The sequence below is a fragment of the Panthera onca genome, chromosome B1 (assembly GCF_046562875.1).
Source record: "Panthera onca isolate mPanOnc1 chromosome B1, mPanOnc1 haplotype 2, whole genome shotgun sequence".
NCBI classification, from domain to species: Eukaryota; Metazoa; Chordata; class Mammalia; order Carnivora; family Felidae; genus Panthera; species Panthera onca.
The window spans coordinates 3,161,761-3,179,448 of NC_138342.1; the positions used below are offsets into that span (position 1 = coordinate 3,161,761).

Below are 17,688 nucleotides of genomic sequence, written 5' to 3' on the forward strand. Positions count from 1 at the left end.
CTGGCCCTGACGCCTGCCCTCCGTGCTGCTGCTACATCCCGGGGTCCGCAGACAAGGGTGCCGAGGCACCGCCACCGCAGCCCAGGGCGGGGTGGCGAGGAGGTCAGTGGTCTCTGACCTCTGCCAGAGGTTGAGACGAGGATGCTGCCTGGCTGCAACTCTGGAGAAGTCACAGGGCAGGGATCTCCGGATGGGGACGATCTGAGGACGCCCATCCACACACCAGCTGAATGCCAACTACTGAGCATGTTGCATTACGGTGACTTGCTGTTTACGGGGACGGGCTCATCTCGAAAGCTGCTTCAGCACCAACGATGGTGGGCAGCGCCGGGGCCCCAAGGGGTGGGACGGAAATCAACGCCCGGCCGACTGAACCCCAGGTGTCTCCTCCAGTCAAGGGCTTGCCGGGTTTGAACCCTGACCCTGGCAGCCGCCAACCATGACTTCTGGTAAGTCGCCCAGCCTCTGGAGACAGAGTTTGCTCTCTAGGGCACCAGGTGACCCACGTGCCACGGGGAGGCGGGGCTTACACGCGACAACACGCAGGCTCCATCAAGCACCAAGCACGACAGGACGCGAGAGACTCACGGGGCAGACACTCCCGACCCGGGGCCTTCCAGAATTCTGGCCTCGCTCACTGGACCCAGGGCTTCGTGGGGGGGGGGGGGGGGGGGGAGGTGACCCAGGTCGTTCCAAACAGCCATGGTAACCGCTTCTTGAGCTACGGCCATGCTTGCAAGAACTCAGCCAGGAGCTGGGACACCCCAAGATTCATCCGTTTTCAATGTACTTTCTCGTGAGCTGCCTCTTCCCCAAGGACGGAGCCCATGGGAAAAGCACCCCAGGGAGGTGCCGGCCACAGCTGAGTGGGAGGAGGTTAAAGGGCGCTCTCAGCCTCTCCGTGCTGGGCTGTCGTCCCCCTGCGCGGTGACCCTCAGCGGACGGTCACCCCAGGAGGAGAGAGGGACAGAGACGCAGTGTCGCCTTCCAGTGCCCTTTGAGGGGGTGAAGGGTCTTCAACGGGAAGGGTGGACGGGGGTCACCTCCAAGGTGGGAGTGGACCCCTGCCACCCGGAACACGTGGTAGGTGGAGGAGGATGGAGAGGCTGGGGGTACGTGGAAGATGGGCCACCTGACCCGACCAGAGGCCCCTCCCCTGCCCACCCCACCCCCAACCCTGCACTGTCCGCAGCCCACAGCCTCAAGTGCACCAGACAGACTCCTTCCCACCAGAGCACCAGGCTGTCATCACCCAGCCCTCAGGACACTCGGGTCAGCTGCCGTGCCGTCCCCGACCGCCCCATTGCTAGGTTAACGGCTCCGAGTTCCCCAGCGCCCCTCCTCTGTGGCAGGTGGGGTGAGCCGGGCTCTGGAGAGGGGCGAGGGCGGGGCCTGCCCGGGCAGAGGCTGCTCTCTAAGGGCGTGACTGCCTGCCACGCACGGGGTAGAGGGCTGGGCGCCCGGCCCGGTTCACCTCCACCGCTTGTGAGGCACTCAAGAAACCCCATGTTCCGCACCTGCTGAGCTGTCCCCCTGGCGCGTCCTCGGAGCAGGCCCAGGCCGCCGCCGACAGCAATCATCTGGCCACATACCCCCGCAGACGCGCGTGTGGTGCGCCTGGCAACCCCACGGTGAGCGTAATGCCTGCCGCTAGTGGCCTGGGTGGGGACACCGTGGTTCTCGTAGCCAGTAAGAAGTGGCAGCTGGAACCAAGAGGCTGGATCCAGGGGACGGGCCTACCCAGGCATCTGTGCCGTCCTGGGCGGCATGTAGGGGGTCTGCGAGGTGTGGTGAGTCAGCACAGCACGCGGCCTGGCAGGACCCTTGGACGCCCACCTCAGGACAGGGGTCTCCCAGGGCACCCGCGAGAGGGCACCCCGACCCCAACGAACACACGTGGCGGAGAATGCAACCTTGGGATTCTTCAGGGTGAACCGTCCGTCCCAAAACTTTGGGGGGCAGCCCATTTTCCCGAGGGCACCTCACCCACTCTGGGACTGGCAGCTCCGGGGCCGGGGACAGAGGCACAGACCACAGAAACCGTGGCTGTCGTGGTTTCGCTCCCTCACGTGGTAATTAAAGCGGGAGCTGCCCCCCTGGCCTGGCTGGGGCCAGCCGTCTGTGCGGGGAGTCCCGGGCTCACGTCTCCCTGTCAGGAGGTGTTGTCCTTTTGAGGAGAGGGAAAGGAGGCTGCTTTGGGTCTGATCCCACGGCAGGGAGGCCGGGAAGCTCGTCTTGATGGGAATCGTCCCACACGTGCCAGGCAGCGAGTTAAGGGAAATCTCAACCCACCGGCCTCACTGACGAAGGCACCTCATCTCTGTGACAGAGGCCAGAGACGGGGAGGCTGCGGCCCCAGCGCTGGGACCCCGGGCCTTTCTCCTTCCACTCTGCCAGGCGTGACTTCCCACACCAGGCAGGCATGTCCTGCCAACGCGGCAGGAGGGGGCTCCGCCTGCACTGGCCAAGCCCATCAGAGCCCGGGGGGGGGGGCGTCACCGTGGCCGCTCAGGCCACCCAAGAACCTCACACAGGGAGAGGCTGGGGGCGGGAAACAACGCAGCCCCCGGGGGCCCATTGGACGCTCCTCCCACCCCTGGCCAGGCCGGCCAGGCACTTCCTGGGCTGCACCAAGCTGAGCCACCGCTCAGGGAAAGGGAAGAATTTACTGTCGTTGCCACAGGCGAACCACGAACACCCACACGACGAAAGGCCACCAAGGTACATACGTACACTGTGCGAAAAGTGAGCGGCAGGACCGTGTGTGTCGATGTGGCCTTTCACGTAAAACCAAAAATAATTTTAAACACAAACACATTGGATTTTTTTCCCAGAATACAAACAATTACTAACAGCACTTGGGAGAAAACCTAGCAGGGAAGGAAGGGCAGGGGCAGTTTTTGCCTTTCTGTGATAATTCTGTTTTCTGGCCTTGCTTTGTATTCCTTAGGGTTCTTTTTTCACGTCACCTAGAGCGACCTAGCCAAAGAAATGAGGGCCGTTTCTTGTTCTCCGTAACTAAAAATAACCTGCTCAACAATGTGCTACAGCTTTTCCAAATTACCAGCGTGGTGACCGACCCCCGGAGCAGGTGAATTTCCAGCGCAGCCGGGGGCGGCAGGAGGGCCACGCTCCGTGGGGCAGGCCGGCCGTCACACAGGAGGAGTCAGGCGAGCCGGGACGGGGCCCCTGAGAGGGCCGGGCGGCCAGGCACTTGCCCCACCTCCACAGCTAGATGCGACAACAACTCCCGTACGCTCTTCCCCAGGTAAAGGTGCTGGACGTTTAGGGGCGACCTCGTTCACACCACAGACCCAAGACGGGGTGGCGGCGTGAGTGTCTGTGACACGGAAGGCCACGCTCCGGCGGAAATCCGGGGGCCGCTAACCCGGCCAGCTCGGCCTGCTGTCCCCGGAGGAGCCAGCGCGCTCCCCGCGCCCTGGCCCCCCGCGCCAGGCCTGCACTCGCAGGGCAGAAGAGGCTCACAGAACCTGCTTCCTCCTAGGGGTCTGGGCCGGCCGCAGCTCCTCAGGCCCGTGGGCAAACGGGCAGCAGTCCGAAGGCAGAGCGCAGCCGTCGGGGTGGTGGCTGAAAAACCAGCACAGGCGGGTTTTGAAAGCTTCCGAGAACAGTCTGCGTCTCGCTTCCGGCTGCCGCTGCTTCCGGAGCCTCTCCTCTCTCCAGTCGCGAAGGTGAACTCGCCCGCTCCGAACTGTGGTTCAGGACAGAGAGAGAGACACGGCCCAGGCGTTACCCTCCAAGTCCACCAGCTCACCGGGACCGGTGCTCACAGGGCCCGACTCTGGGGCGGCGGCGCCCCAGCAGGGAGGAGACCAGGCGTGGAGATGGCGAGCCGGGCCGCAGCCCCGCCCGACACCAGCAACGCGGCCTACGGGGAGCGCTGGAGGCAGAGCCCAGCAGGGAGGTGTGAGGAGGGGGCCGAGGGAACAGGCAAGGAGCGAGGTGGACGTATGCCAGGGCGAGGGCGCCTGCAGGGGCCAGGGTCAGGGGTCAGGAGCCGTCAGGAGGCATGAGCTGCTCACCGGGGGCAGGGGTCACCGGGGGCAGGGGTGAAGGGGCATAGGGAAGCTGAGGGTCTGCTGCTGACGAGACCCAGGACGTGACCACGGGGACAAGCGGCGGGGACGGCAGCAGGATGGGCCTGTGGGAAAGGAGGCGGAGCACTGGGAGCCCGCGGCGTGAGAGCGGAAGTTGGGGAACTGCGCTGCCATCTGTCCCGGAGAACCTCACCGCTGCGCGAGAGAGGAAACAGGCAAGGTCCTTTCTGGGCAGGCGAAGAGGAGGGTTTGCCGGTGCCCCCATAACCAGAGCCCCCAAACGCAAACAGCGGGTCGGGGAACAGCGGGTGGGAGACAGCGGCCGCGTCAGCAGGGATTCAGAGGCCGGCCTGGAACGCGGGGGGACAAGGCCCCAGCAGCTGACCGGGCCCCGCACCGAGCTGCCTCCCGAGCCGGTCAGCACCGCTCGGGCTTTCAAGGGGCCTTTCTCCCCCAGACGCCAGCAACTCCACAGAAACACGGCCAAAGCCGCTCACTGCATCCTGGTTTTCTTGGAAGCTGTGAGACCACTGGAGACAGAAAGGCTCGGGGAGAAATAAAAGAAGCCTACTGAATAAACCTGGCTCTCCAACCGCTAATGAGACCGTGAGAGCACAAACTAAAGCTCGGATTTGCTTTCAAATCACCTCGTGTGATTGCAACACGTCCTCACAGACTGCCGTGTATGAACCATCTGCCCTTAAAGCAGAGAAAGGGCTGTGGAGAGGCGCCTGTGCACGGAGGGGCTCACTGGAGGGACTCCTCGTTGCGGGCAGCCGAGGGCACCTACTCCGGGCCTGGCATGACCGTCCCCCTCCTCGGAGCCGGCCTCCTGCCTGCTCCCCACAAGGCTGATGCCTGGGATCAGTCCGGGAGCTCAGGTCAGGGGAACGTCACTGGGATCCACTAAATGCTCCCACAGCCGAATGCCATGGCCCCAAAGATGCCCCGAAGGAGCCTTGGAGGCAAGACTCCCACCAGATGCCCAGGGTGTGGACCCCAAAAAGCAAGGAGCCCTTGGCCCGGCCCAAAGGCTCGGATGTGTTCAACAGAAACCTGGGGGAGAGGGAGGGGCGTGGGCCCCGCCTCCACAGGGGTCCCTCCCCTGAGGACAGGCTGGCTCCCGACAGGCGCTCCACAGTGGTTTGGTGACTTAAGAGGGCACCCAGCCACATTTCTGGAGCAGGGTCAGGGGAAGCGGGGGCCCAGCCAGGATTTCTTTTTTTTTTTTTTTTACGTTTATTTATTTTTGAGACAGAGAGAGACAGAGCATGAACGGGGGAGGGTCAGAGAGAGAGGGAGACACAGAATCGGAAGCAGGCTCCAGGCTCCGAGCCATCGGCCCAGAGCCCGACGCGGGGCTCGAACTCACAGACCGCGAGATCGTGACCTGGCTGAAGTCGGACGCTCAACCGACTGAGCCACCCAGCCGCCCCTTCTCAGCCAGGATTTCTAAGGCCCGAGGAGCGGGCACTGCTGACAGAGGATCGGCCCTGGCACAGGAGGGCGACACGCTCCCGCACACCCCCAGGACACAGGGCAGCTCCTGACACCCCCCTCCCATCCCGGGTCGGCCCGTGCGGGGCCCCTGAGGGCGCTCGCGGCCCTGGCTGCACACACGCTCCAGCCAGCCCACGGGTCAGACCACCAGCGGGATTCCCCACGTGGAAACACGCCCCCGACGCCACCACGGAACCCCAGGAACAAGGTGCTCTCCACCTAAGCTCACTTATCCGACGTTTGTTTCCTCCTGAAGCTTCGCTTCCTCGGAAGCCACTTACTGGTCCATCCCCTCCGCTCCTGACAAGCAGACGCTGCCATCATCAGAACGCTCCGGGGAACGGGCTGCAGACTGTTCCCGAAACCCCCGTGGACGATCTACCGGAGCAGTGCCCTGTGCTCAGGCCCTGATCACACGCGCCTCGGGTGGCCAGTCCAGCCTCAACATTCAAGACTCGGGGCAAGCCCCAGAGCTCAGCTGCGGCCACATGTTCAACACGGTCGGCACCGTGAGCACAGACCACTCAGTCGGTACCACGCCCGCGACACCCCCGGCAGGCCTTCCTCCCATGGCGCACGGCGCCGGGGGAACTGGGGGCATCCAAAGTTGATCCTACCCCTCGGTCCCGTAAACACCACCAGAGACTAGCCACCCTGGTTAAAACACCCTCAAGAAAGTAAGATAAAATAAAACATCCTCAGAGATAAGACCGGCCTCAGTGCATATTTTCGGCATGACTGCAAGTAGAATGTTTACTCAGAGCTCAGCCCCGAAGCCGCCTACTTGGAAGTATTTCCAAAAATAAACGTGCCCCCCGACGTCGACCGCACAGAAAGCGATGGTATGCACGCATATTTATAATGGGGAAAAAAAGGTACAATTTCACGAAGGCAAACAAAACAACGCACTGGGAAAAACAAGAGAGCAGCCCTTCCCGGTTACAATAAGTATTTTAATTGACAAAAGCCTCGTGAAACAGCAGATTCCAGGCCGCTGGCCAGAGCCCAGCTGGAGCAGGAACTGCCAGTTCGGGAAGGGCCGCCCCGCTCCCCGCTTCTCCACCCCCCAGCGGGGCTGCCCGTCCCGGGGCCTCGGCTTTCGCAACCACTCCAAATATGGGGCCCCCAGCACTGCTTACGAGGCCCGATGCCATCGTGAGCATTTCCCCAGCAAAGTCAGGCCCAAACGAAAACAGTCTAGCTCCACAAGGGCAACCAGGCCACCCAAAGGCACTGCAGGGGCGCACACCCGAGCTCTCCCATGCACACGTAGGGGGCGCGAACACCCCAGCTCTCCTATAGGGACCTCACACACCGGAGCTCTCGCATGCACACACCCAGGCAGGGAAGAGAAGGTGGCTGTACTCAACTCCCTTAGGCTGGGAGTGGACAGAAGTGCCTCCGTCAGCTGTGGCCACCTGCCCCGAGTCGCCACCCGACCACCCTCTTCAGCAGCAGCACAAAGGTGGGGCTGTGGGGACTGGCCCAGATCCCGGGGCTCAGACAGCTGCCCGCATCCCCGTCGACAAGGCCCTAGGGCCTCCTCTCATCCTACCTTGAGCTCTGCTCACGATGGCACCGCACGGACTGGGACTCCGGGACGCAACAGTCTGCCCCCAGTCACCACCCCCTGCGAGGAAGGATCGGGTAGGCGTGCCGTCCTCACGGGGCTACTTTCCCTTCTTCAACCTGAGACACGGGCTCCCAGCTGCCTCTCGGGCTACGGAGCAGCCGGGCCCATCCACAGGGAGCTCACGGTCTATCCAGTTGAGGCAGTGAGGTGACCGAATACGGGAGGCCGTGTGACAGAAGCTCACGCAGACTCTGGGAGCCCAGAGAGGCAGGACTGGGTGGGGCAGACGGGCAGCAGTTTAGGGAAGATGCCCGGCTATGGTCCGGAACTATGGCTATGCCACCAGAGAGGCCAGGGCCTGACGTGGGGGCGGGGAGCAAGCAGGCAGCCTTGTGGGGGAAGAAACAGCATCGTGACAGACACACAAGCAGGGGAGCCACGTGGGGGGGGCCGGAGGGGGGGGGGGTTAGTCTGGCAGAAGCGGGTGGGGCCGGGGCGGGCAGGAGGCAGGCAGGGAGCGGACGCCGCGTGCAGCCCTCCAGGAGCCCCACCCGGCAGGGGAAGGTGGGCCCGGGGGCACGTCGGCAGCCCCTGCCGGCCCGGTCTTCTCTGGCCTTCACGTCCTCAGCACGTGTTCCCGCACCTCTGCCCGGAGCCACCACTCTGCACATCAACCTGCCGTCTGCAGCCCCCTGCACCCCTACACCCCCTCCCAGAAAGGAGCGCGAGCCCACACCAGCCCTTCGTGGGACACCTCACGGTGGAAACAGAACAAAAGCTGCTTCCACGTAGGAAGTCCTGAGGAGCCGGACGCTCCGCCGCGGGGGGGCCTGAACAGGGCCCCGCACTTGGCCTTGAGGCTCCGGACACGCCACAGAAGAGGCACACAGCCGGCGACGCCGCAGCTGGACGGGGGCTCGGCCACGCGGGGTCACCGCTCCCCTGCCGCCACGGAGGCCAGACCCTCCCCACGGCGCCGCCTCCCCCACCCCTCCGTCATCACACCGCAAGCCTCCTCCTCCCCAACTCAGAGCCTTCGCGAAGGCTGCTCCTGGGCCTCCTGACCGAGTCCCAGCCGAGATGTCCTTTCCCGAGCACAGCCTTCCTGACTCCTCCTGCGCAAGCGTGCCCATGGCACTACAGTGGTGCGAAACGCCGCCACCTTCAAAGCCACTGGCTGAGGCGCTCGCAGGTAAGACAGCAGGCAGGCCGGGACGCGCTCTAAAACGCTTCCATAAAGATCAAGGGAGGAAGGAGATCTCAAAACAAAATGTAACAAGGTATCAACCATCTAGACGATGGATGTACGTTTGCAAACTCGAAATAGGGGCACCTGGGTGGCTTAGTCAGTTGGGCTTCAGCTCAGGTCATGATCTCACGGTTCGTGGGTTCGAGCCCCATGTCGGGCTCTGTGCTGACAGCTCAGAGCCTGGAGCCTGCTTCGGACTCTGTCTCCCTCTCCCTCTGTCCCTCCCCTCGCACTCTCTCTCTCTCTCTCAAAAATAAGTTAAAACATAAAGAAAACTCCAAATAAGGGAACTTCTTTTAACCCCAAGCACCCATGTGAATGCTTGTTCTGTGTCCCCACCCACCCACCCCGCCCCCCGTCAGACCGCAGACCCCAGGAGGCAGGGACGGCAGCTGCCCGAGTGAAAGAGCGCAGGCCCTAGGCCCTCGTCCTCCCGCCGGTCCCGGAGGCCCGGAGCCCCAGGGCAGGAGGGCAGTGCCAGCCTTGCTCCAAGGGCACAGTGCACACGTGACAGTAGGGGAGTGGACAGGAATCGGGGGCTCCCTCCTCTATCTGCCCAGGGCCCAGCTGGGACCCCGGGACGCTTCCAGTCTGCAGGCGGCCCAAGGCCAACGCAATTAGCAACTCCCCACCCAGAAAGTCCTCCAGCGGCACGGAGCCAGCAGGCTTCCGGACTCGGTCTTCCTTCTGTGTGAGGCGTGAGCACTCACACAGGCCAGGTAAGGCCAGGACTGGGGGCGGGGCGGCTGTGCCCAGAGGGAATCAGAGGGACCAGAGGGAATCAGAGAAGAGGCTTGGCTAACGTTCCACGGGGCGGAAGACGCTGAGGCAGGCGCAGGTCATGGGCAGAGAGAACTCTGTTCTCTTTCTCCCACCTTCCGAGGAATCTCAGACTCCTCCAGAGTGAGCTTTGCTTACTAGAAAAAGCAGCGGGGGGAGGGAGGCGCCTGGGTAATTCGGTCGGTTAAGCGTCAGACTCTTGATTTTGGCTCAGGTCGTGCAATCGGGCCCTGTGTCAGGCTCTCCTCGCTGAGTGTGGAGCCTGCTTGAGGTTCTCTCCCTCTCCCTCTGCCCCTCTCGCTCGTGTGCCCGCACTCTCAAACAAAAACAAAAAAAAAAAGGAAGACCCGAACCGCAAGGCTCAATCCCTTTACCTTCAAACACCTGATGGTTGTTTTTGAGCAGCGTCTGCAGGCCTCCACATTCCCGCTTCAGCCTCCGCAGGGTCTCCCCGTCCAGCTCTCCGGCTACGTCCGCCAAGGAGAGGCTTCCTGTGGAAAAGCGGGATTCCCCGACACCAACAGAAAGGCCGTCAGGAGCCGTGGAACCGGCTCGCCGCTGGCCCTGCGCGCGGCTCTGCTTCCGTCCGCTCCAGCCCCTGGCGCACGTCGGCGGGAGGGACCGCGGGCTTTCGTTTAACCCGGGCACGGCCATCGCCACCGGAGATGCGGGGGCCGCCCACCCGCCAGGCCCGACACCCCGGGGCTTACCTACTCCCACCAACGACTCTGCAGGAGCCTCCCCCACAGAAAAGCAGCGCTCCGGCTCGGCCCGGCCCCGGGCGCCCAGGGGAGGCGGCCGCCCTGTGATTCCACCTACCAAAGCCCAGCCGACCTTCAAGATGCCCCTCTCAGCCGCCTCAAACCCACTCGGAGCCGGCAGGGATCGGCCGGGACAGCCCTCCTGCCCCTCCTGTGCCCCGGCCCTGCACACGCTCCTGGACCCTGATGCTCACGCGCGCTGCTCCGCGCTGCCTCCCAGTTGCTCATCCTCAGACGTGCACGCGCCTTGACCCAACCGTGAGGGCAGGGACCGCCCCCTCCTGCCCTGTGGCCCCTCAGCCATGCCCTGCAGAGGGCAGACCCCAGACTGAGATCACTCAGGTCCAGGGGTCTGACCCACTCGTACATCACACAGGCGCAGGCCGGAGAGGTCGCTAAATTCCAGCACCGAAAGGCGAGGGGACCACCTCGGGCAGAGAGGCCAAGGGCACACGTCCAACCTCAGCGGAGCGTGGTTCTCCCGCAGGGCAGACGGGGCAGGCACAGGGGCGGAGGGACCACCTCAGGCCAGCCCCAGACCACGGAGACCCAAGGGGCGGCGGGGGGGGGGGGGGTGTGCACACCAGCCCTGCCGGTGTTTCCGACAGGCGGGCAGGCCCGTGAGCCGAGGCCCGACGACCAGAGCCGCCTGCCGTCCACCCCGGAGCCCGGGACAGAGCCGGGGTGCTCACGGCAAGGGTCCGTCCCCGGCACAGGCCAGCGCCTCCTGAGCTCAATCAAGCCCAGAGGACCCAGCAGAGGACAGGACTATCCTGGGGTGCAAAGGCCAGGGTTAGGGTTAGGGTTAGGGTTAGGGTTAGGGGAAATTTGCCCGAGGGTCTCTGTGGCCCCTGCCCCCCTGCTGTGGCTCCCTGCCCTTCGAGGCCTGGCCAGAAGCACCCGCCCCCCCGCCCAGCTTGCCCCCGCCTCAGCAGGGCGCACCGGGAAGTGAGGTGCCAACCCACACAACGGCCCACGGCCCCTCAGGGCTTGTGCAGGTTCACGGACGGTCAGCAGCTGGAGTGGGGTGGGGTGGGGGGTTCTGGCCAGGACGGCCACCTCATCCCTCGAGAGGCTCTTCTGATCAGACGCCACCAGGGTGGGGCGACCCACAGAGCAGAGGAGGCGCTCCGGGGCGCTGCCACGTGGCAAGGTCACAACGGCCAGGGAGGCCGGGACGGCGAAGACACCAGGCAGGACGTCACGGGCGAGGGAGCCCGGGCTCGCCGCCTCCTCCCTGGCCCCCCACCCACGGGGCCAGCCAGGCAGCAGCCCCCCTGGCGGGCTGAGGGAGGGCTCCTCCAGTTCCTCCAATGACCCCAAAACCTCACAGGCAAGTCTCAGGCGCCGCCAGACCCAGCCAGCTCCACAGCGCCCTCTGGTGCCGACCGCCAGCGTCCCGGTCACAACTTTACAAAAATCCTCAAAACCCACGCTTTGCTCCTTCTCTTGAACGCCACTCGAGAACAATCAGATGTCATTTTCTCCCTTTTATCATGTCTGATTTTTGCCATTTGGGGGATTTCAAAGAGAACTACGGTAACAAACCACAACATCTCCGAAACGGTACCTTATATTCAAGAGGACAGCACGCTTTTCTGGCATTCGGAAACCTGCTTGTGGTTTAAATAATTTCCATAGAGGGAAAATGAGTGGCTCTACACCCAGAAGCCTGGACACTTCGTAAAGGTTAATCATGGGTCCAAACACTACCACTCTGCTCTCAGCTCCTTCCTCTGAGGGAGCGGAGTCCCTTATGTTAAAAGGAACTGTAAGAAAAAATTCTAAACAAGTGTGTAGGTGGCCTATTATCGATATCTCTTCAAAATATACGTAATCACAAACAACCACAGGATTCCAAGTTGGTCCCAAAGGAGGGCCGCGCCACCGCCCGAAACCCGGCAGGCACGCGGCAGGGTCCCGGGGGCCTACCTCCTCGGTTCCAGGCCTTCAAGCTCCCGCCCGGAGCACTTGCTGGGCACGGCCGCTCTGCGTCCAACAGCAGGTGTCCCACTTGCAAAACCACCTGGTCAACAAAGTCTCGAGGGAGGGCAGCGCAATTCCTCACGCGCTCGGCTTTTTCTCTAGGGCGAAATCCAGACAGCCAGAGTCCGGCGGCCCGGGCCTCCGCCCCCTCCTCGGCGGCCCCGGCGGCCAGGGCCTGGCGCCCATGGGGGCGACCCGCACGTGCCACAGCGGCCCGGGGAGGAGGACGGGGAGGCTCCCGGCCAGGCGGGCTCACGGGGCGGCCCCGCCTGCTATTAATGTACCGGGTTCTCTGCTCCTCCATGGGGGCTTCTCCGGTGGGGGGGTATGTTCTGCGTTTCCCAATGAGACAAACCTGCATGTGAAAAAAGCAGAGTGTTTTACCAGGATCCCGCGGCAAGTCACGTTTTCCATTCGCGTCTCTCGTCCTGCGGTACAGATTACGTTCAAATTTTAGACGCTTATCGTGAAAGAAATGCCTACTTTAAAAGCCAATACCAATACCAGTGTCCCAAATAAACCAAGAGCCAAAGCCCACGAAGAGTCTCGCGGCTCGGACACTCAGAGACCTACGAGGCGCGTACGAGTGCACGCGCACCGAGCTCACAGCCGTGCCTGTTCTGAACACATCGCTCGTGGGAGCCTTCATCCGGCGCCCCCTCCCTCAGGTGCAGACACGGACGGCACCCAGAGCTCTCAAAACGGGACGTCCCTCTATCGACCTTGCCAGAGGGGAGGCAGCACTTGGCACGGCACGGACGTCCGTGCCGTGCACTGTCCTTCCTGCGTGTCCACACAGGATGATGACGGCTGCCCGCGCACTGGAGCCCCCGGGCAAGGACGCTGCCCTGAGCACGGCATCTCTGGACTTCCTCCTGGCCACGAACTACACGGCCAGCTTAGGGGCAACGAAAGACAGCGAATCTAATTACACGAGAGCCACCCCTGACCGCTCTCCGGCTCTGCCACCTGCCAGAGGCGTGATCCGGGGCTCGTTCCCGGACGTGCCGGGCAGGACCAGTCCTCACCAAAGAGCTGCCACCTGTGGACATCTGCCCTTGTGTTTGCCCCCAGAGCCACAGGGTGACGAGAAAGCTGAGGCTCAGAGAGATTAAGGACTGGTGCGTGGTCTCCAGCAACGAGTACTGGAAAGACCAGTGCAAACACCCACCCGCGTGACCCGAATTCGAGCAGTTGGCAGAATCGATCCCAGCCTCGGCAGGGCGGTTTGCCCAGGCAGAGGGCATTTAGGAGAAGGACATCGTGGCTCTGAAGCAGGGTCCCCAAGAACGTTCTCACGGTGACGTGAGCAGTGGCAGCATCGGCAGCAATGACGTACCTGCGGCCATCGTGGGCCCCTCTCGGCCACCACGGAGCCCTTCAACGAAGGCACCGTTCTATCTAGTCTGTGAGATGAGCCCAGGAGGGCCCCCCCTCCCCCCCGGACAGACGAGGGCACAGATGCAGTGTGCAATGTGCCCGGAGTTCACGCCCAGGCAGTGCCAGGGCCAAGAGTTCACCTAAACCTGTCCTGGATCCTTTGTGCCACATCGAGCGATCAAACTCACGATTTGGATCTGACGGGTTTGTGCTTTGCTGATGGTAAGAAGCCTGACCGCCACAGAGTCTGGTAAGAGGAAGCTACCGACACGAACACGCGCTGACGGTGGCACCTCCCTCGACTTCTCCAGGGGGCTGGCCCGCTGGCAGGGTCACAGGGGGCACGGGTGCTGCGGTCACAGACTGTGGCAGGGGCGGCGTCTGCCTGGGCAAATCGCATCGCAGGTACGTCGGAATTACTGAAGCGCGGAACGAGACGCTGAACTGCTCTGAACCTGGAACCAAACTTCAGGTTCGGCCCGTGACTGGGAAACCCGAGGACCCCGGAGGTGGTGAGCAGCCTCGGACAAACTAGCTTAGGACGTTCCACACGAGTCCAGCTGATGCCCACTCTGGGAAGGTCCCCTAGGGCCACTCAGGTTTCTGGGAAGGAAATGAGGGTTCGGTGAGGGCTCCCTGCAGCGCTGCTACGGGCCTGGGGAAGGCAGTGCCAGAAGGCCTTCAAAGCGGGGGTCGCGGGGACGGAGCGAGCCCTCTGACCCCCACCAGCGTCCGAGATGCTGGAATCGGCACAGGCTTTCAAACATCACGGGGTCCCCTGTGGCTCTGCGACACGGACCCGGACCCTCCCCCCAGAGGCCAACGCCGCACCGAGGCCACCGAGGACGCCCCAAGCGGTCAGGACGCACCCTTTTGGTGGAGGGAATGCGCAGGCAGTCCTCCTGGACGTGGAACCCGCAGGCCAGCCCCACCTCGGTCACGAAATCGAGGTACTCTCGGTACTGAGTCTTTCTGCTCTGCCTCCGGGCGTATTTCCCCACGAAGTCAAAGAAGCAGCAGGGAAGGACAAAGAAACGGCAGCTGTAATGAGACCTTCGAAAACAATCCCAAAAACAAAAACACTCAGCGCAGAGCCACGTGGCCGTCGTGCACCAGGGTGAAAGAGAAGCATCCGCTGCCCCCTGGCTGTTCCGGAGCAGAGCCCGAACCCGAGCTGTCCCTCGCTCTGCTCCCAGAGACGACGTGGCGTGGTCTATCCCTCCTACGAACCAGGAGCCTAACTGCCTGTACAAAGCACGTTCCACTAGGTTGTTCTTACTGACTTGAAACGTAAAACTTCCCAAAGGGTTTTGGGATGTCGGCTGGGAGCGAGATCTCAGAGGTGGGCACGAGAAAGATTACGTTAAGACTTGCTCCGTGATCTGCGTGGCTCCTCGAGAGCTGAAACAGTTCACGAGACGCCTGGATCAGGAGCCACGGCAACAAAATACCCGGGCCGCCACCATAAGCTGCGTGTTCCCAAGGTCCCCGCTGACCCAGGGGCACGGCCACGGGCGCAGCCCCCCTCTGTGAACATCAGTACTGTTGTGAGGCGTCTCTGTGTTGGCAGATTTTCCCTCTGGAGACACTCACTCCCGTTATCAGAAAATAACTTCCAAAACATGACCTGTCTCCCTGGACAGAAATACTGCACAAATGGTCAGCTTTCGTCAGCACTATTCAGATGTACTTTGATGTTTTCTAGCCATATCTCAAACAGTGAAATAAAGCAGTCAGATGGGGCGCCCGGGTGGCTCAGTCGGTTGTCCAATTTCGGCTCGGGCCATGATCTCACAGTTCCTGGGTTCGAGCCCCACGTGGGGCTCTGTGCTGCCAGCTCAGAGCCTGGAGCCGGCCTTGGATTCTGTGTCTCCCCTCTCCCTCTGACCCTCCCTGGCTCACGCGCTCTCTGTCTCTCTCTCAAAAATAAACGTTTACAAAATTTTTTTAAGAAGCAGTCAGAATCTAACCCTAAACCAGCACGTTCGGCACGTTCTCATCCCCACAGTCCGAACGAGCTCCGTCTCCAGTGCTCCACAGCCCCAAGTGGCTACTTCCGGACAGCGAGGTTTAGGCAACAAAATCCCTCCCGCCGCCCGCCCTGCTGTGCGGGACACTTACTCACCTGGCCGCGATCACAGGTATCCACGGCGTCAGTTCATCGGAATGGTTACCAATTACCCAGTCAACGTCAGGGAAAAGGGTCTTATCACTGGGTGTGATTGCACCTTCCTTAAAAGAAAAACGCAAGATAAGACCACCGTTTAGTAGAGCAGCACGGAGCTACTGAGGCAAAGGCCCCGAGGAACCGCAGCTTGCTTGGGGTGACCTCAGCCCCTTGGGGCCCCATGGGTACAGGCGTTCCCCTGAGCACCGGGCCCGCGTCTGTCCAGGGGGCATGAAATACAGCAACTTACAGCATCATCACTAGAGAAACTAAAAATGCTAATTGCCAATCTTTTGGATCCTTAACAACGTGCTTCTCAGGGCACCTGGGTGGCTCAGTCGGTTAGGCGTCCGACTCTTGATCTCAGCCCAGGTCATGATCTCAAGGTTCGTGATACACGGCCTCGAGCCGGGCTCTGTGCTGACAGCGCAGGGCCTGCTGGGGATTCTCTCTGTCCTTCTGCCCCTCCTCTGTTCTCTCTCTTTCAAAATAAATAAGCAAACTTAAAAAAAAAACTGCTTCTCTACACGAACATACACTGGAGCTACAGGAGAGGGGACACAGGAACTGTCTCCACGTGGGCAGAATACGGGGGCAAGAGAGTGGAAGCAAGCTGGCCTGAAGTTGATTTGCTGAGAACCACAACGCGTCCCACAACCTCCAGACCCGTGAAAAGTGAGGGTGAGGCCAGGAGAACTGCTAGAGTTTACGTAGAAACAACAAATAGGCTGCTATCACGTGATTATCTTTTATAAACACCCAGAGGCCAAGTAAAATCCCACTGAGGAGGCGTGTTAACTGTTCTGATAACCTCTCTAATTAGGCTGAAAACAGCTTCATTTTGTGACTTAGGAACTTGACATAAACACCCTATTCTTTCTGCTCTGTGTTTTCACAGACCATCACCCATGATTCAAGTCAGGGCCCAACAGCAGGTCTGTCGGTAAGAGCTGAAGACAAAAAAGATACACGCGACCACTCAAAATCCTCGTTGTTTTAAAACTGAAGAACGACTCCCCAAGGGAAGGAGGCACACCTGCTACCCCCCCCCCCCCCCCCGGCCAGAACAAAGCGGGAAGACATCAGGACAACACTCCCGTCCAAGGCCGTTCCTTACAACAACAGAGCCACGCGTCTTTTGCAGACGTGACGTATACAAAAGTAGAATTTGAACTCTACAATCTTTCTGGTTCTTAAATTAAGCATCCGTGCTTCTATTTACACACATATTAAAATTCGTGTATTTCTGTTTAAACGGCCTGCGTTAACAAACACGTGGTTTACAGTTCACGACTGCCATCATCACGGTTACAGCCACCGGCCAGCGGCACGTCAGACGACGAGGCCTGTTTCATCAACATCTTGAACACAGCAAATTGTAGCAGTTCCCCTTCCTACACAGCATCGTAACACAATTAAGACGTTTTGTGATCCGTGCAACATGTTATTTAAAACAGGTGTTTTGGGGGCGCCTGGGTGGCTCAGTCGGTTGAGCGTCTGACTTCGGCCCAGGTCAAGATCTCGCGGTCTGTGAGTTCGAGCCCCACGTCGGCTCTGTGCTGACGGCTCAGAGCCTGGAGCCTGCTTCCAATTCCGTGTCTCCCTCTCTCTTTCTGCCCCTCCTCCGCTCATGTCCTGTCTCTCTCTCTCTCTCTCTCAAAAATAAATGAACATTAAAAAAACTTTTTTAAACTAGTGTTTTTTTCTTAACAGTCTCTTGCTTACAATCAAATAGGGTTTTTGGAAGAAGCTGTAAACTCATGCTCAGCCATTGTACAGACTGTCCCTGTTCGTGGCAAAGACTCACACACCAGGACGTATATACAAACACTCGTACTCGCCAACAAAAGCATGCTCATTTCTGGCTGTTCCCCTGCAGCAGGTGTAACAGAAACGTGGTCAGCATCCACCCTCACGCTGCACATGAGAACAGGCAGGACTCAACACCACGACTGAAGGTCCAGGTGTAATAAGATCCACATGAGATCAGAACCCAGAACCTTCTGAGCAGGCCTGGAATGAGTGGGCTGGGGCAGTTTCCCCCTCCACAGAAAAGTCGGGGTGCTGGGGAACCTCAAATAAAGAACTAGAACCTTCTCCCCGTTCTCCAAGGGGCACCTCATGCCAGCCAGCTCTGTCCTAGGGTCACGACTAAACAGAGGGCCTGTTCAACTGCTGTTTGAGCTTCTTACCCAAAGAAATTATTCTGCGTTTTCACAGAACACAGGGACACA

General features: G+C 61.1%; 1 protein-coding gene across 2 annotated transcripts in view; it reads right to left on the reverse strand.

Annotated features, from left to right (window-relative positions):
• Positions 1-2,952: 2,952 nt before the first annotated feature.
• The window catches only part of TRMT44 (tRNA methyltransferase 44 homolog), a 29,689-nt gene continuing 14,953 nt past the window's right edge, over positions 2,953-17,688 (reverse strand). The window contains exons 7-12 of one of the 2 annotated variants that reach the window (XM_060655507.3): positions 15,413-15,519; positions 14,157-14,340; positions 12,192-12,262; positions 11,854-12,005; positions 9,535-9,651; positions 2,953-3,712 (exon numbers count right to left, since the gene is read on the reverse strand). In XM_060655507.3, the coding sequence (XP_060511490.3) occupies positions 3,483-3,712; positions 9,535-9,651; positions 11,854-12,005; positions 12,192-12,262; positions 14,157-14,340; positions 15,413-15,519 (861 nt within the window). In that variant the 3' untranslated portion in view covers positions 2,953-3,482. Of the gene's footprint in view, positions 3,713-9,534; positions 9,652-11,853; positions 12,263-14,156; positions 14,341-15,412; positions 15,520-17,688 lie in introns of both variants that reach the window. The other variant, XM_060655506.3, reaches the window with a different exon arrangement.